The sequence below is a fragment of the Lathyrus oleraceus genome, chromosome 5, assembly GCF_024323335.1.
Source record: "Lathyrus oleraceus cultivar Zhongwan6 chromosome 5, CAAS_Psat_ZW6_1.0, whole genome shotgun sequence".
NCBI classification, from domain to species: domain Eukaryota; kingdom Viridiplantae; phylum Streptophyta; class Magnoliopsida; order Fabales; family Fabaceae; genus Lathyrus; species Lathyrus oleraceus.
Window position 1 is genome coordinate 229388868 of NC_066583.1, and position 20225 is coordinate 229409092.

General features: G+C 34.9%; 3 protein-coding genes across 3 annotated transcripts; 2 read left to right on the forward strand and 1 right to left on the reverse strand.

The window, feature by feature from the left end:
• Positions 1-5577: 5577 nt before the first annotated feature.
• LOC127083195 (chalcone synthase 1A) lies at positions 5578-7523 on the forward strand. Its single transcript, NM_001426883.1, has 2 exons — positions 5578-6128; positions 6239-7523. Exons 1-2 carry the CDS (start codon positions 5951-5953, stop codon positions 7228-7230), a joined length of 1170 nt encoding a protein of 389 aa, NP_001413812.1. The 5' UTR covers positions 5578-5950; the 3' UTR covers positions 7231-7523.
• A 1247-nt stretch (positions 7524-8770) lies between these two features.
• Positions 8771-10782, forward strand: LOC127083196 (chalcone synthase 1B-like). Its single transcript, XM_051023450.1, has 2 exons — positions 8771-9418; positions 9555-10782. The coding sequence occupies exons 1-2, from the start codon at positions 9241-9243 to the stop codon at positions 10544-10546; spliced, it is 1170 nt and encodes a 389-aa protein (XP_050879407.1). The 5' UTR covers positions 8771-9240; the 3' UTR covers positions 10547-10782.
• A 239-nt stretch (positions 10783-11021) lies between these two features.
• On the reverse strand, positions 11022-16347 carry LOC127083197 (uncharacterized). The gene is made up of 12 exons (XM_051023451.1): positions 16180-16347; positions 15995-16097; positions 15841-15904; positions 15661-15762; positions 15546-15580; positions 15045-15128; positions 14768-14847; positions 14473-14689; positions 12918-12973; positions 12716-12811; positions 12451-12631; positions 11022-11379 (listed from the first exon to the last, which is right to left on the reverse strand). The coding sequence occupies exons 1-12, from the start codon at positions 16203-16205 to the stop codon at positions 11257-11259; spliced, it is 1167 nt and encodes a 388-aa protein (XP_050879408.1). The 5' UTR covers positions 16206-16347; the 3' UTR covers positions 11022-11256.
• Positions 16348-20225: the final 3878 nt, after the last annotated feature.

Genomic DNA, 20225 nt, shown 5'->3' on the forward strand with positions numbered 1-20225 from the left:
ATAATAGATTTATGCTCCTCTTGTGTTGAAGTTTACTTCTTCCCCAGTTGAGTTGAGTGTGCATTTCCTTAGTGAAATCTCTTTTCCTACATGATTCAAGTACGTCAGATTTACCCTAATCTACTCGTTTCCCCTGCAGATGTTTTGTTTCCCGGCCGAGTCTTTCCATGTTTATGGAATTCCTCTGAGTCCCCCAGCAGTTTTAAATCGTAGTATGGCCTACGTATAACCCTTTTATCCCCCCTAGAGTCTTTGTTTCCCCGGTGAGCTTTCCTTACGGAATGCATTGCGCTCCTGCAGATTTTCGGTCTCTCTGATTTCTTTTCCTTTGTGACAACACTTCCCCCACAGAGAATTCGATTTTACATTTCATATCATATGCATCATGGGGTCTCTTAGGGACCAAAATTTGTTTCTATGTTGTTATTTAAGCCCATTCTACTGAGTCGATATGAAGATTTTAACCTTCACCTCCTCAGTTAGAATATCCTTAAATAGGGGCAGCTGTAAGACCCTAATTTTGACCCTAAGATCCCTCATGCAATTTCATCATATGCATTGGCATTGGGATCATACCTTGGCATCCTCCTTACCCCTCTTTCATTGGGTTTGCTTTGGGATAGATCACCAAGCACTATGTGATTGTATCATACTTGTATATTATCATTTGTTACTAATCAAAATACCAAAAATATGTCTTTGCATTTGCCTAACTCTTTTGTAGGTAAGGCATGATCCCCATTGATCTATCAAGTTCACATATAGGGTTTAAGACCCTCATAGCTAAGAGCACAACCAAGTATTGATTCACAATGTCTCAAATCATCATATATGAGTCCCAATGATCTCTACATGTAATATTGATCAAGCATTCTTCAAGAATTTTGAGGTGATTTGCCTTGGAAACCTTAGTTTGACTGGGTATCTTAAGTAACTTTTCCAACAAGCTATCTCACCAATTGATCAAATTTCTCAAGGGACATTTAAAATTTCATAATATTATGCATATATGATCTACCATGAACCTAGAAAGTCAAGAGAATTGGAAGTTAACAAGTTGGTTGGTGGTGGTTGGCCAGATGAATTCATCTGATCAAAATTGTGTCTCCCTAGACCCTATCTCCTACAATTTTCACCATATGAAAATTATTTCAAGAGAAAAGTTACTCTAAATGACATTAAAAACAACTTTAATGTTTAGACCTAGAGCTAGTTTTTCTTGGAAAATTATTTTCTATGATGAAACATTATAGGTTATTTTGTCTAAACCCTAATTTGAAAGTCAACTTCCCAAGGCCATAACTTGCTCAATTTTTATAAGATGAAAGATTTCCAAGTTGCACAATCAAATTCAAGATGTCTACTTAAACTTTAATGTTTGGAGTGAGAGATAAATCAACTTTTATGAGCATGTGATATAAGGATACATTATAGGTCATTTTTTACCTATACCATTGAACAAGTGATTTTCCTCAACTTCAAAAATGAATAACTCTATCATTCTAAATCCAAATGACATGAAATTGGTGACCATTTTGAATTTCTTTGAAAGATATACAACTTTTATGAAGACACTTTTCTCATTTGGAGCTCACATAAAAAGTTAAGCAAGGTGGAATATTGAGATATATGACTTAACACTTAGAAAAAATTTCAACATGTTGAAATTTCCAAACTTCCACCTCAAAATTCACCATGATCCAAGTTCCAATTGGAAAAGTGTCCAACATCAAAGTTGTTCTCATTGATCTAAGCTTTCCGAGGAACCCTATTTTATGCATTTTGGATGAGGTTTGCTAGGGCTGCGCATGGTCTTAATTGGTTTGCATCATTGGAGAAAATCAAATGTCTAAAACTCCATTTCACTTTGCCTTGTCATTCAAGCATGATTTAAACTTCAGTACAGTTGCAATTGGATCATAATGGATTGCTTCATGGGCTTGTACACACTCATGCAAGCTTGTGCATCACCCTTGCCATTTTTAGCAATTTTTCAAGTGTGCAATTATCAATCCCAAATGCTATAAATACAAGGCCTCTGAGCTCATTTCAAACACACCTTGCGCGCCAGCTTTGCCCCCCAATTGAAACCCTCACCATTCAAAGGAAAACCTGAGAATTTTCAACTTGAAAATTAAGTTTGAATCTCACTGTTTGGAGATTCAAAAACTCCAGGATCCAAAGCTTTGTACCATTGCCAAACCACTTCTGCAAGCTCCTCAAGTGTGATCAAGTCAAGTTTGAAGCAAGCAAGATCCATTTCTGCACAGCATTGAAGGTAATTTTCAGAAATCTTCTTCTCTTCGATTCTCACTCAACTCTCATCAATTCTCTTGGATCTTTGGTTGTCTGAAGTCCTACCAATGTAGGCAAGAAGATTGGGTTTCTTTGAGATCAAATCGAAGCAATTCAGTTGACACACCTCAAAATTCAACTCCTCATATCTTTCTATATATTTGGAGTTAGTTGAAATTGAGGTCAGATTCGTGCTCTACGTCATTTTTTTTTTCAGATCATGTCCTCTTTTTTCATTTTGGTGATGGTGATTAGTGAACTAGTCCGGTGGACCTCGCCTGAGAAGGTGACCGGAGGTCCAGCGTCGGTGGTGTGCTGGACAGGTTCTAAGTCATTGATCTTGTTTAAATTGTTTTAATCTTGAGCGTTGCTTTTGAATACCATTGGTGTGGCGCGCTAACTCGTGTGTTTGGTGGAACGCGCGTTTTAGACCACTTGATCTGTCACCTCAATTAATGAGGGAGATCAAGTGGTCCATGTTTTTTAATTTTCTTATTTTTATTTTATTTCATTTGATTTTCATTAATTCATATTAATTTTAATATTGATCCAAAAAATATGAGAGTTTCACCAAAAAAATTTAAATAAATTCTTCTTTCATATTTTGAATTAAAATTATTTTTTGGATCATTATTAATATTTTTCATGATTTAATTGATTTTGTGAATATTTTTAATTGTTTAAAAATACTTTTAAGTCTCCAAAAATTCTGAAAATTTTTCTCCAAGGTCATTTGACCTTGTTTGACCTATGATAAATCTCATGGCCATTTCTTTGGTATTTTGATGAGATTTTAGGAATTTGACAAACCATATTTAATTTAATGCATTATTTTTAGTATTTTTAAATTGAATAAATGTCAAATAATTATGTTGAGCTATCTTGATGATTTATATAAGTTTGACTTGTGTTGTTGGGTCTTGGTCAAGGTTGATTTTACTTTGCTAGGTTAAGATCATTGGATTTAGGGGATTGATGGAATGTACATTCCATCTCCCAAAATGAATGAATGATCTTAATTTGGTAAAAGTCCTCCTTTGACCAATTTGAGTTTTGATCTATTCACCTCCCTCTTCATCTAATTCCCTTTCTTTATGCATCCATTTTATTTGGCCTATGATATCTCAAAGTCCTAAGGCTAGTTGATTGAAAAATTAACATAAGTATGGATGAGATTAGGTCACCTCTTTTGCATATTCTTTTTGTGTGTGGTATGTTTCATGAGCATAGTCCATTATACTATGTCTCTAACATGCATTAACACCAAAATTCTATTGTCCGGCCTCAAATAGTTGTGACTTCTACATAAGTCCAATTACGATTGCTTAACATAGCGCTAAATTTTTTACACAAAAAAAGCATAGCATTCTAGTTAGTGAGATTGTAAGTCTCCCCTCTTTCATGGTATTGTATGGAAACTTGGTCTTTTTTCCTTCCATTGAAAGATGTCTTGGTTCAAGGATTCATGCTTGTGATAAGTGGGTTGAGTGTTCTCCAAAGAATGACTTAAAATGAAAATCAAAAGCAAAAACAATACTAACTCCTAATTCATTAACAACTATCATTTAATTTCAAGTCATTTACTTTTAATGCACTTTAATTTTTAAGCTCTATTCATTTTGTCATTATTCATACCATTCTAATTGTCTATATTAATGTATTTTCACTTTGTCCACTTGAACCATATTGTGTGATATATCTTGTTTGTGTATACTTTGTTTGTTTGTGTGGTCTTTGACAATTAATGTACATAATAAGAAACAAAAAACCCTAAAAAACTATTGTGTGGACTGTTGGTTTGATCTTGGACAATTGGACTTAGAATTTAGACAACATCCTTATGCAAAAGGACTTGGTCAATGCCAACTTTTATTTAACCAAGTGCTTGTAATTTGAAACTTCATTTGATACATCATTGAAGATCCATCTTAGTTCATCTGCAACATGATCATTGTGAAGCTGTTATTTTGAACTTATGACTTGTGGAATTCATCTGCTACATGAGCAAATTTGAAGGAGATTATGGAGTGGCTAAAGCTTGGATGTGGCTATCTTTATTTGATGTCTTGCTCTTCACGTTAATATTGTATGCATTATTTGTTGCTTAATTCAAATGTCCAAGGGAATTTGGGTTTCTATATGGCATTCTTGCCTATTGGATTGCAGCCCGTTTGTCAGATCTTTTCAACTCTTAACTTTTAAATTTATGCTTAGGACTAGTCTCTTCATCTCTTCCTCGTCTCTTTAATTTCAAAATCTCTCCCTCCTTTTAAAAACTTCTTTGTTTGAATTTTTTTTCTAAACTTAGACCTTTTGCAAATTAGAAACTTTGGTATTATGCCATTGTATTTTCAAACTTCTTTTCTTAAATCAAACTTGTAAATAAACTTAACTATAATTGGCTTAAAATTTTCAAAAACCAAAAAGAACTAACCCATTCAAACCACTTTCTAGGCCCTGGTGCCTTTCAAACTTATTTTTTGATTAAAAGCAATGCATCCACTTTGAAATTTGTATCACGAACTACGAGGTTTTGATCCCTCATTCTTATGTTGGTACGTAGGCACAAGTCTGAAGATCTTGTCAAACACAAAAATATAATTAATGAATTCTTTTCTCATCCCCCCATTCTATTTGTTTGTAAACATCACTTTGTACAAAATACATATGCACACAAGAAAGGGCTCCCTAGGAGTACCTAGGACACTTTGGGTGCTAACACCTTCCCTTTGTGTAACCAACCCTCTTACCTGTAATCTCTGACATTTTATTAGTTTTGATTTGAAAACTTCTTATTTTTGGGTTTTGTTCGTACTTTTCCCTTTTCCCTTGAAAACAATAAAAGTGCGGTGGTGACTCTTATTATTTAATGTCTTGCTTATCCATAGCTTGATGATCATGAATTTACCGCTAGAGGTACCTAAGATAATTTGCATATTACAATGTTGAAATCTAAATTCTTTTATAGAGGTAAAATAAAACCCGCAAATGATATTAATCTTTATTTTATTCTCTCTATTTTCCACAAAAATATTTCTATACCATATTGTTTTTTATTATTTTATTTTATTTATTTGTCACATAAGAATGATAAATAATATATTTTTATATGGTATTAGAATAAAATATATAATAGTGTCTGTTCAAATAATATCACTTAAAAATATTTACACACAATAAAATCATGACAATATTATTTTTCTTAATATACTTAAAAATGGCAAGTTTATATAATAAGTGATGAACTCCTATTAAAAAAAAGGTGTAACCTCTCGTGGAATAACCCCCAAATGGTTGACTGACTCGTAAGAAAATGTGGTTTTGTCAGGTTGGTAAGCGAGGGAGTCTGCCAAGCCCGTACTCAGCCTCCCTCACCTAACTCATTTTCATTATTCTTTCACTAATCTCTCTTACCATTTTCATTTCTCACACAAACAACTAGCTACATAATTTTCTATTTATTATTATACTATAAGAAATACGAATTTGCCGGCCAGTATCATGCTTCTTTAGTCGTTGTTGTCATGTAACACATTCAACTCCATCTAACTATTTTTCTCCTTCTACTTACTCAGCCAGCCACACTATATATAGATCATGTTCCACACAACACTTTCTCATCTCCTATCTTTCATCCCTTCTAACCACCACCAACATGGTGACAGTTAATGAGATCCGCCAGGCACAGAGAGCTGAAGGCCCTGCCACTGTTTTTGCAATTGGTACTGCTACTCCTCAAAACTGCGTCGAGCAGAGTACATATCCGGATTTCTATTTCCGTATCACAAACAGCCAACACAAAACTGAACTCAAAGAAAAATTCCAGCGCATGTGTAAGATATACTGATACATGATACATGATACAGTGATACGTCTTTTTTATATGTCTCTATTTTAAGTGTTACTTAAGACTAATAGTTAAACTGCGTATTATATTTTTCAGGTGACAAGTCTATGATTAAGAAGAGATACATGCATTTGACTGAAGAGATTCTGAAGGAGAATCCTAGTTTGTGTGAGTACATGGCACCTTCATTGGATGCAAGACAGGATATGGTGGTTGTGGAAGTGCCAAAGCTAGGAAAAGAGGCTGCAACAAAGGCTATCAAGGAATGGGGTCAACCGAAGTCTAAGATTACGCATCTCATCTTTTGTACGACAAGTGGTGTGGACATGCCTGGTGCTGACTATCAGCTCACAAAGCTCTTAGGGCTTCGTCCGTATGTGAAGCGTTATATGATGTATCAACAAGGTTGTTTTGCTGGTGGGACGGTGCTTCGTTTGGCTAAAGATTTGGCTGAGAACAACAAAGGTGCTCGTGTGTTGGTGGTTTGTTCTGAGATCACTGCAGTTACTTTCCGTGGGCCGAGCGACACTCATCTTGATAGTCTTGTGGGACAGGCGTTGTTTGGAGATGGTGCTGCGGCTGTGATTGTTGGTTCAGACCCGTTACCAGACGTTGAGAAGCCTTTGTTTGAATTGGTATGGACTGCACAAACAATTGTTCCAGATAGTGAAGGAGCTATCGATGGTCACCTTCGTGAAGCGGGGCTGACGTTCCATCTCCTCAAGGATGTCCCTAGTCTCGTCTCAAAGAACATTGAGAAAGCTCTTGTTGAAGCGTTTCAACCTTTGAATATCTCTGATTATAATTCCATCTTTTGGATTGCACACCCAGGTGGACCAGCAATTCTAGACCAAGTTGAAGCCAAATTAGGCTTAAAGCCAGAGAAAATGCAAGCCACTCGACATGTACTTAGCGAGTATGGTAACATGTCAAGTGCGTGTGTGTTATTCATCTTAGATGAAATGAGGAGGAAGTCAAAAGAAGACGGACTTGCCACAACAGGTGAGGGACTTGAATGGGGTGTGCTTTTCGGCTTTGGACCTGGGCTCACAGTCGAGACGGTTTTGCTCCATAGCGTGGCCACCTAAATCATCACATATTACTAAGGCAACATGTTCTATTTGCTCCATGCTCTTTTCTTTTTCACCTAAAAATGAATGTATTCTTTCTTTGTGTTTCCCTGCCTCATTGATCACTTTTCACATGTTTCCTATCCCTTTAATTATCCATGATTATTAGTGTGTTATATAAACCTTTAGTTTTCTGTTATCTGATAAGATCTTCAGAAATAAATAATGTATTGATTTGGTTCATAACAAATCCCTCAGACATGTACCATGAATCCCTTCTTTTAACATGATTTCACTATGGATTTTTTTATCTTAGTATAACTTTTCATTTAACATTTAGTTCCTTGAAATAATGCACTAATAAGCATTGAATAAGATACATAATTGGTGACTGGAGCATTCATGAATAATTGACCCTGACAACTAATTAATAGCTTAATAAAAAAGAAGATGCACACATGCAACATTACCTCAAGATTCAGAGAAGAGTGGTATAGAAAAAAAGAGTGGAATAACATGAGAATGAGAGTTCAATTTTGAACTAAATATGTCTTCCAATAAGAATTAAATATGTATTAGTTATTTCTAAAAAGCAGTTATAAAATTATAAGGACACTGATTTTAATAATCAGATTGATTAATTTTATATCCTACCTAAAATTACTAAGAGAGATTATTACCACAAATTATGGATCACACTCTTTGGAAAGAATGCATACCTACTTTTGTTGTATTTAATCTTATTTCACAAAAAATACTGATATACTTTTTTGAAAAAATACTTTTATATGAAGATTATTTAACGGTTATTTTTGGCGTATTTTATTTTTAATATTTTTAATGAAAAATGAGGTTTTCGATTTAATATCCATTTATTTATCGTATTCAAAATTCAAGTTAACATTAACTACTATTTTCTCAATAATATATTTAATTATACATTATATAGAGAAAATGAGTATCATGAGATCATAAATAGTTTATGATAATATAAAAAAGATATATAAACTTTTTCAAAAAATAACAACAAAAAAAATTGTATATATAAACAATTGTGATACGAAAGAATTAACAAAGATAATCAAATTAAGATTCAATTAGTTATATAGATAATGGGTGGGATAAACTGATATGTATTAGTTGAGATAAATGGTATAAACGGCTGATCCAAGATTAAATCTCTAACAATATTTATTATTTATATTTATGATTAATATAAACAAGTTGTTGATATTTATAAAAATAACTTTTTAGAATAAAAAAATGATTACACAAATTGAGTTTGTAAAGGACAAACTCATTAAGTTTCTTGCAGAACTTTATTTTAGGGACTAAAAATCATGTGGAGATTGATCTCTATAAACATATTGCAGATTCAAAAGCACTAATCATATTAATATTATAAATAAAAAGCTTAAAGATGATAACTTTATTCCATTTTGATTTTAAAATTAGCAGTCTCTCTCACCTAACACTGGAACTATATATGTGACCAAGCCATATACTTGGTTGTTTCCATTCAGTTTCCTGGCTGCTTTATTTTAACACATCAAAACAACAATATATTTTTACCATTCAAACTTCCTTCTAAATACTATTAAGTTTTTCCACCATCTTTAATATAGTTTGGTATGTAACAAAACCTTCAGTCCATGCAGTCATGCGGAGGTTGCAACTTGCAAGTGGAAGATAACTCACCTACCTCCAAAAACCATTCATTTGTCAATTACAAGGTTGTTATATCCAATCAGTATATTAGTTTGCTAGAAATTTGGTGAGTTAAACATGTGCTTCATCTACCAGTTTTCTCTCCACCCTGTTCATCCGCATGTGTGTGTATGTATATACATACGTTTCTTAAGGAGCAATATTGCAACACACCCTTTGATTTCTTTTCGAGTCCTTCCTTTGCGGCATGACAACAAACGTGCCAAGCTATCAACCATTCCAATCCTTTGATAGATATAACCTATCAGTACTCACATTCTTTTCTTCGTAGCTGACAACTTTTAGACTCAACGAAAGAAAATGGTGACAGTTGATGAGATACGCCAGGCACAGAAGGCTGAAGGCCCTGCAACTGTGTTGGCAATCGGCACTGCAACTCCTCCAAACTGTGTGGATCAGAGTACTTACCCGGACTACTATTTCCGCATCACAAACAGTGAGCATAAGACTGAACTCAAAGAAAAATTCCAGCGCATGTGTAAGATATCTATCTCATACCATATCTTTTTGTGCTATGTGCTTGTACTACGTTGTTTTGTTTTGCTCCTTAAAACTGTACTGTCACTCTCAGCATGTGCAAAACAGTTAAAACTAAATTGCATATGATTTTTCAGGTGATAAGTCAATGATAAAGAAGAGATACATGCACTTGACAGAAGAAATTCTAAAAGAGAATCCAAGTGTATGTGAGTATATGGCACCTTCATTGGATGCAAGACAAGACATGGTGGTTGTGGAAGTACCAAAGCTAGGAAAAGAGGCAGCAACAAAGGCCATCAAGGAATGGGGTCAACCTAAGTCTAAGATCACCCACCTCATCTTTTGCACCACCAGTGGTGTGGACATGCCTGGTGCCGACTATCAGCTCACAAAGCTCTTGGGCCTTCGTCCATATGTGAAGCGTTACATGATGTACCAACAAGGTTGTTTTGCTGGTGGAACGGTGCTTCGTTTGGCTAAAGATTTGGCTGAAAACAACAAAGGTGCCCGTGTGTTGGTGGTTTGTTCAGAGATCACTGCAGTAACTTTTCGTGGACCAAGTGATACTCATCTTGATAGCCTTGTGGGGCAAGCATTGTTTGGAGATGGTGCAGCAGCTGTGATTGTAGGTTCGGACCCATTACCACAAGTTGAGAAACCCTTGTTTGAATTGGTGTGGACAGCACAAACGATCCTTCCAGATAGTGAAGGAGCCATTGATGGTCATCTTCGTGAAGTCGGGCTGACATTCCATCTCCTCAAGGATGTTCCTGGTCTCATTTCAAAGAACATTGAGAAAGCTCTTGTTGAGGCCTTTCAACCTTTAGGTATCTCTGATTACAATTCCTTATTTTGGATCGCACACCCTGGTGGACCAGCAATTCTGGACCAAGTGGAAGCCAAACTAAGCTTAAAGCCAGAGAAAATGCAAGCCACTCGGCATGTGCTTAGTGAGTATGGTAACATGTCAAGTGCATGTGTGTTATTTATCTTGGATGAGATGAGGAGGAAGTCAAAAGAAGACGGACTTGGAACAACAGGTGAGGGGTTGGAATGGGGTGTACTGTTTGGTTTCGGACCCGGACTCACTGTTGAGACTGTAGTGCTCCACAGTGTTGCCACTTAAATTGCCTAGATGTGCTATAATTATATGTTTATTTAATTCTTACTCCGTTTTGGGGGGATTTTATCTTCACTTGTTTCACTGAGAATTTGAATAAACTTTGTTTTCTTATTCTAGATGTAATGTGGTGTTGCTTACTGTGCCCCTTCCATGTTGTATTTGTAATGCAGATATAAGATATTCATCAATTTGCAATTTCATGATCTTTTATGAATTTCCAAGTGGGAGATACATTTAAACTTTGAAATATCCTAACTATTTTTAATTAGGACAAGGATTTGAAGGTATTATTTAAATTGAATAGGGAAAAGCACTTTCAAATAAGACATGTACATGCAGGATGTGACTAAAGGGGTAGAAGTACTAATACTTTTGAACTGATGAAGGCACGCAAATGAAAACTATAGGCTTTTCAATCATTGCCACATACTATCATTTAAAAAATACTAATTTCTTATGATCTATGGGACTACTCAAGTAAAAAAATTAATTCTACACAATATCTGATTAACTGATCCTGACAATTCGAATGTTACATATACTAGTTTAGCGTGTCAGACTCCTGTTTAAAATTGCAGTAAATCATCTTAACAGGATAATTATAATATTTTTCTTCAGCAAATAAAAAAGTGAATATGAGCACAAGATACGAAACTTCAAACATACAGATTTTGGAGGCATCTACAATGAGCATCAAAGTTGTGAGCACATCCTTAGCCAGAGCCAGCACCAGCTCTAGGATCAAGCTGCAACTGTTCTATAATCACTTTTTCAACAGCATCAACAAAGTCCAGTATATTTTGCTGATTATGAGTATCTAATTTCTTGGCCAAATTCTGAAAAGTCAATCCACCAAAAGAAATAAAAAGTCAGTGCACAAATCTTCCAAGTTCCAGCCATTGCACTATTTATAATGCCCTCAAGGAATTGAATTTAACCAAAATATATAAGACAAGATTTCATTATAGATACTTGTATGTATGTAGAATACAGACACTCGTTCGTTTAAAAAATAGTATAGCAAAACATCAAGGGGCTGCCATAAGACATGCTAACTTGTGCAATACTTTTGAAGTTCTTATTTTCACATGGCTAAAGAAGCTTCAATTTCTACAAATTTCCAATTATTTAGAACACCACGCACCAAATGTGACTTTAAAACATGTAATTAGTAGCCACCTGCTAATTTCTTAAAAGCTCACGGGTTAATCTACTAACCTACAAAATATATCCTTTAAATTACCCTCATTCTTCCACCACAATTTTGTATCATAAGTGCAAACTCTTCATAAAAATACATATTCCAAGTAAAATTAGTACAAGAATCAATGCAACTGCAATTTACCAAGTAATGTTCAATATAAATTTACCAAAATAATGTGATTGAAAGGAACTACGAGATAGTATCATGATACATCAAATTGTCGGGCATTTACAGCTTCTTTATAAACCTATATTGAGCTAATTCTTTATGTTTAAAACTTGCATCTAAGGTTGACATAGTTTCAAACAAAAGATTTGAAAGTAGGTGGGCTATGTTGAAGTCTAGACTTGAACTCTTCAAAATTTGATAAAGCCTATCCCTACCAAGGTCACTCTAGTAATAGTACAATTAAGTTTCACAAATATCGCAGTACTATCATATAGATGTTTTTGAGTACTAGAAGTAACATATAATCGACTAGCATATTGGCTAGGTTGATGAATTGATATTCCAATTATTATCAAAACAAATAAAAATACATGCATAAACTACTCCACAATTTCAGTGGATTCAGCAAGCAATTTAAGTACGACAATTTGAGGTGAAAACTTTGATACTGCATTGAGAATGCTTTTACACATCCATATAGCACAAGGAAGAATAATATCTGAAATTTTTATAACTAACTGTGGAGTTATCTCACCTCAACTTCGCAGTGAAAACTTGGAGAACGTCTCTTCAAAATATCTGACCCCCTGATAGATATCAGCTTCAATGGAGAACCAAAAATTGGCCAGCTATGAGACAACTTTATGTATGCATCAATTCCTCTAACCAAATGAGCTACAATAGTCTCATCTTTGTCCAAGTACTCAAGAGAATATCTACATTGAGATAACAAATAGATAAAAGAATATTAAATCATAATCCAAATTAATAACATCAAATACAAAGGACTATAGTCTCACCTTGATTTATTAGCATCCTTTACCACAAGACACCTAAGTGTGCTTAGTATAATTCTATCTTGCAGTTTTTGTATTAACCACTGCAATGAGGACTTACTGCATGATGAATGATAGTCAAAAAGTATGAGTTATAGCCATAAGGAATTTGGAAGGAGGTGAGAACTAAGTCAACCTAAACAGAGAAAAGAAGGAAACCACGGACCTGATAGACTTTGCATTATCGACAATGTCATCCACATATATATCACTAGGAAAAACCTAAAAAACAAAACCAAAGTAGATAACAAATCAACAAGAGCTAACTAGGATTCTAAAAATGCTATGCTAAACTAATGAGTAAGTTAATGCTTTTATATGCTGTTCTTAAAGTATAACCAAGTGGAATTATATCAAAAGCATTCAACAATCTCCTACTAAAGGAAGAGATTAGGAAAGGGGAAATTGTTGGGAACCCAAACAAGTAAACTACAGCAACACAGCAAGAGACAGAAAAATAGAGAAGAATGATGTTTATTAATGGTAAATTTTGACAATTACAGAGAGGGAAATGATCCCTGATTCTGACACAGAGCAAGCTCCTATGGAAAGCTAGAGCCTTCCATTCATATCTAACAGCTAGATTCTCAAGGATAATCCTCTCAACCTCTCCTACATTCCTTATAGAATGAAAACGGCTTCATCAATCTCTCTCATCAATCCACTCTAACAGAATTATTTCTCATTACCCTTTTTGCCCCTTCTAGAATATACCCTCCATGTCTTGGGCCCATTAGACTTGTGATAAATGATTGCCTCATTGGGATCCCCCTCTGACATGTGGTCCCTAATAGGAATGATATATGTTGCTATGTTTTGCCAGGATGACGTGTGAAATATGAAGCGTTAGTACTAATGAATAGAAATAAGTTCCTTCAGGACCTAATCTTATAATTACCATTTCTTAAGTCTTCATCATGAAATCTAAAGTTAGCATAAAAGTATGATGCTAAGGATTCCATCCAGAAATGTCTGGGGTAATGAAATTGCCAAATGATCCTTCTTTTACTACAGAATCTTTTTACGAACAACTACATATTAGATGTGATACTTCCGTACAATATAATGAGAAAAATAACTCCATGACTAAGTTTTAAAAAAAAACACCTAATGTTACAAGTACAAAACAACATTTACGCAGTATTAATCATCTACAGCAAAGTTACTAAGCTAAACTAAAAAAAGAAGTAACTACAATGCAGACATAAATCAAAAGCAAACCCGACGATATAACCACATTACATGATATATCCAGCAAATTCTGAGATTTACACCCTCATCCATCAAAAAATGTGGAATAAGCACAAAGTTTAAGATACTAAAAAAATAGTATCTAATGATAACTAATCTCAATTTTTAACAAGATATTAATGATAATTATGAAGCCATGGAATATCAAAATCAATATCACCATCAAACTAAATGCAATTGAGCCTAACTTTCTTGGTCAGTGTCTGCTTCAAAAAAACACAAAGCACCAGTTCAAAATACCACAAGAAACAACTTCAAAGCAGACATTATTTGATTTGACGACATAAAAGTCTTTCATAATTCATAGGAGCTTATCTAGATGGCAACACTCAAACTGTCCCTTTTTCCTAACAGACTTGATGGTTCATATCAGTATTTATCCATATCATTGCTGAACACGATTGTCTAATCTAATAAACAATGTTTGTAACAAACAAGTCAAAGAACGAAATGGTGGTCAGCTTTGAAACCTGAATATCCTTTAACTTTGTGGTCCCCTCAAACACTCCAATCAATAACTCGTGATTCAGCACAGATGCATCAATGGTATCTTCAACTCTCTGTAGGCATGAAATGCTCTCTACCGTTGGGACATAAGTCTGCAAAGACAGCCTAATGTAATTCTCGTCGAATGCAAGCACTTTTAGACCAGTCAAGGCATCGTCAATCTGCTCTAGAGCATTAAACCTTAAAAAGGGGACAGAATCGGTAAGCCATAGTATAAAGATAATCATCTGAAAGTGTGAGTGAAATAGCTGAACTTACCATTCAACCTTACACTGCAAACACTCCACAGCCTCCAGAATTGACTTCATTTCATCAACCTTATTTTCAAGTTCCAAATGCTGCAACACACAAGGAAATATTTCAATCAAATAAATACTTAGTGTAAAAATTACAGTAAATAACCACCAAAATGATTCTCTGTAAAAGAAGCAGAAAAGTGTTCGTTGAGTAATAAATCCACATGTGTTTGAAACTAATACAATGCCAAAAAGAATAAAAATAAACAGAAAGTAATAGTGCATAGTCATCAACAAACCTCCAAATTTTCGCCTAGATTCATGTCAGTGTCTAGCAGCATTGGGGAAACACTTCCTTCATTAGCCTCAGCTGTCATCTGCTCCTATAATTATTTATAAAAAAAAAATATCAAAACATGATTACTGAGTGGAAAATCCCCTTCCCCTCATTAGACAAAGGGATGGATATACTTAACTCACCAGGGTTCCTTCATAATGAACATACGTATACAACTAGTTTTGTCCCTATCTATAAAACCCTTTTGCGAAATTTCATTGCCCCATCAAATTTTTGACTTCGATAAATATTTATTTACTGAAAAATGCTAATAATTTAACACAAGTCCGCAACAAATACTAATTATTTCTCAATTCTCTGATTTAGTTAGTTGAATCCTATATTATTTGCGGACAGAAGTGTTTAACATTAACTAAAGTATAAAACACAACACAATCAGTTGCTTGTTAGGAAATTACTCAATTAGCAAGCAGATGTGATATACTAATTGTAAAGAACATACCAATTCTTCGAGTTTGCCCTCCAACTGAATACAATCTGGCGGAAAAAACAAAAATTATATGGAACGATCAATGTAGCTATGTGAAACAAACAAAAAAAATGCAAGTGAGACTAACCTTCCTTATTAGTTTTTGCAAGATGCTCAATCTCGGTAGCTACATTGGTGGTTTCAACCTCTGCATTGTTAAGTTCCTTTTGCAAATGCTCTATATAAGTATCTACAGCAACGCAAGTTAAAATCCGCATAACATAAATTGCATAAGGAAAACGAAAATGAAAAGATTTGATTGAATTACCGAAATCTGAAATCCCTAGGGAATCGAAATCAGAGAATTCGGATACAATTTGTTGCACTGTGTTCTGTAAGAAAGAATGATAGTTGAAAAAAGTGAATAAATTGATAGTGTGAGGGTAAGAGTGAGAGTGAGAATTTGAGAAAACGCGCGTAACTTGAACATGAAGAGCACAGTCGAGGAGTAAATCGGGGGAATCCGAAGGGTTTGATTCTTCGTCATCGTCGTAACGGCAAAGTTTGTGAATCTCTGATATTTGACTGAAAGGTTTTGCAGAATGGAATAACGGCGTTAAAGTGAATGAGACGGAATCAGAAGAAGAAGATGGAAGAAATGAAGTACCTGTGGATCTCACTTGGTTCTGCCATATCAATCAACAACTAAAATGGTTCTAAAATTCAAATTATGTTTATGGCTTGTTCCGCCAATTTTGCATATTTTGCTAACATTTTAGTTCTACTACTTACCTAGCATTCCTACTGGAGGTTGATTTGACTAATATGACCCACCTCTTTACTAATTAATGACTTGAAATCAAATTTTATCAATGTTTTTTTAAAATAACCACTTTTTTTTCAATCAGTTTAAAGGCAGGGCATTTTCGGTGTAAAAAAGTATTACATTAACATTCAATCAAAATATTTTATATTGCCAAATCATAACAGTATTTTAAAAATAAAAGTGTGATGTGGCGGGATACACGGGTCTCATTGGTTGACAGTGTAAAAATATTTTACACTGTCTGTGCATATTCTTTTTTCTCTTTTTCAATTTAAATACTAAAATAATCTATTTTTCAAATTAATTATCAAAATAATCTTTCATTGATGATGCGTCAATTGAACTGATGCATCTAATTAGCATTCAAATGAGGCACTCAAGCTATTGGCGCATGCATGCGGCCAAGCATGTGAAGGCACCACATGCATTGGCGCATGTATGTAGGCATGTGAGTATGCACCACATATATTGTCGCATGCATGTGTCATGTGTGTGTGGCGCCTAGGACAATGGCGCATGCATGGGTGTGTGCTAATCTATAAATACAATGTGTATCTCCCATAATTTTTCACACAATTTCTTACCATCATTCCATTTTCCTTCAATCTCCTTTAATTTTTTTTCTTTAAAATCTCTAAATATTCATATATTCACAAGAGAAATGTTGATTTAATCTTTTCAGCAATGCAGCCTCCGATAAAGATCCGACTTTGAAATATATAAACGTTTGAATGTCTTAATAAGACGTTGAATCGTTGGTTAGATGGAGAATTGCAAAGGGTGAAAGGATCAGAAGAATTCAATGGCTTTAGTCCACGTTCAACCAAAATGGAGAAGTTCGTGTATGGGTGGATGTTAAGACTGATAGAGACGTTCATAGGATGATGTATATTATGTTCAAAATTGTTTTAATGGTTGTAACAGTATAGTTATGTTGTTGTAATGGCATAGTTATGTTGTTTATGTGTTGTATTTGTTAGTGATGGTATTTTATTTGTTGTATTGTTGTTTAAGTGTTGTTTATTTGTTGTATTTATTTGTGATGGTATTTCCTCACAAAGTTATCATATGAAATGAATGTTGTTTTTAATATAAAGCAAAAGAGTTACAATTAAAATTATCTTGTTGGGCTTATTCCAACACTAGAACAGTTAGTACGATTATGACCGGGCTGACAACATGAACTACATAATCTAACCATTTTGTTCACCGTATCCATTTCGGTTCGAATACGGGTGTTGTTTGGGCGATCCTTTTTCTTTCTTCGCATTATTTCATTGTGCCAGAGAATGTCCCCTTGATATGCAGGCCAGTAATCCTCTTTTGCTACCACTAAAAAACTAATTTTGTAAATATTGGAAAGGCTTATGACTTTGTAAACGTCAGATAGTAAGTAGGATGGATCTCGTCGAACCTTTGAACATGACGCTATGACATGGGAGCATGGCATACGAAAGGCTTGGAACTTTCAGCGGTCGCATCAACCTCTATCTAGTTTCACTCTATAATGTCCCATCGACATGCCTTTATTATGATTCATGAACTCAGCAACATTTTACCAACCTTTAGTACGGTCAAACACCGTGACCACATGTGTGTTAGTTTTGGCAGCCTCCTCGCTAATGAATTTCATTGAAGCATCAATGAACGACTTCCCAGATTATAATACTGAACTCCATTTGGAACGTCTGGTCTCAAACAGTGTCCCTAGCCTGAAATAGGTTGCTTGCACTAAAGCGGTTATAAGTAGGTTTCGGATGTCTTTGAAGACAGAGTTTATTGATTCCACAAGATTTGTTGTCATGTGGCCACAACGCTGACCGTTGTCATATGCCATAGTCCACTTCTCCAATAGAATATTGTCGATCCACCTTATTGCATCTACGTTTGACAATCTGATGTCTTCGCGATAGTGTTTGAAAGAACACCCTATTAACGCATACCCTGCGTTGACAACCTTCTTCCGCAATGTTTTGTCTTTGATATCCCACATGAAATTTTGAGCGATATGTCTAATGTAGTAGACATGCGTCGACGGAGGATCCTACCAGCCATTATCAATGTTTTTGTAGGCACTCACTATTAAAGGGTGTCGGTCTAAGATCAAACATAAGTTAGGCTGAGGAGCAACGTGCAATCGGAGATTTTTTTAGGAAAAAACTTCATCCCTAAGCAGTTTCCCCTTCAACTAGGCCAAAGGCGATTGGGAAAATGTTGTTGTTGCCATATTATGTCACTGCCATTAGTAGTGTTCCTTTATATTTCCCGTACAACCATGTACCACCAATCTGTATAATAGGTTTACAGAAAGCAAAACCTTTTATGCATGGTCGATACACCCAGAAGAGTCGGTGGAATATTCCATTACCAATAGCACAAGTCTCGTTTAGGATATACGTCGATAACGTTTCGAAATTGACAATAGTCCCTAGAGCATAATGTTTAAGAGCCACCAAGTATTTAGGAAATTGCCAAAAACTTTTTCAACCGCCTTAGTCCTAGCTATCCAAGCCTTCCTATATGATGGAGTATAGTTGTATTATGTTACAATATGCGAGATTATTGTACTCACCTTTAACAATCAATTTTCGCTAATGACAGACAAAATTTCATCGCATATTAACTGAGAGTTGAGTTTGTGATAGTCTTGCATTGGGTTCATGATTAAGCATGTGTGAACTAGACCCAGAGAACCAATCTCCCAAGAATCACTCCTCTTCCGGTAAGATGCTGACAACCGAAGCAGGCATAGCTCATTTCGAAAATAAATATTATACCTTGTTGCATTAGTTCGACCAATCCTATAATCAGCTGATAATTCCATGTGTTACTTTTTAATGGCTCTGACACAGTCTTTTTTTGTCTGAAATGTGTCTTCTTCTTTCAGTGACCCTTGAATTTGCACATAAGGATTGTAAAATATATCTGATGAAGGTTCATCTGCACCCAAACTCAAGCTTGTCGTGTGTTGAGGTGGACAATATACATGACTATCTAGTATTGGATTTTATTTTTCTTCATCATTCACCATTGAATCAACCAATAACTCGACTTATTCTTCTTCATCGTCAACAACATTGACTTCAGCTTGTTCGTCATCATCGGTTTCACAAAACACTTGTGACGGATCAACGAACTGAGACACTTGATGTTGTTAATATATATAGAACTATGTATCATTATACCCAGATTGTTCATGACTGAGAAACATATGTTGAACATCGTCACCATCTCGAATCTTGAACTGATAAAACTTTACTTGGTTGTCTGTAGAGAACACCGGATTTTTGTAGATGATTTGTTCCACCTGAATATGGTAAATATTATGTATTTGTCGTTGTTACGAAACATAAATAAGGTAAGCACATATAGTCAGGGTTCAGCTATTTTGTCCCATCTATATATTTTGTTGTGTAAAACTGCCAAAAAAATACTTGTACGTTTTATTCTTGCGCCTATTTGCTACAAGCATGGGGTTGGTCAAGACTTCCGTCACTCACCCCGGTCAACAAGAATCCATTCACATTCCCTTTTGCAACAAAGTAAGTTTAAAATTTTACCATCTAATTTATTAGACTTTATACTACAACTAACTGTGAATAATATGTTTCCAATCTTTTCGATCTAGGTGGTCAGTTAAAGGGATGAACTACAACAGGTGTCCAAAACACGTTGTAGTAGTCTATCACAATGTTTTAGACCATATTGGACCAGACGATGTATTACTACTACACAACTCTACATTTAATTTTAAAAAAAATATTCAGTTACATATCATATAATCATGTCATATTCTTGTTCAGTTTATCTAGAGGTCATATATGGGTCTTAATCATCCGGTTAACCATGATGATGATGCAGTTTGGACAACAAAAACACCAATTATC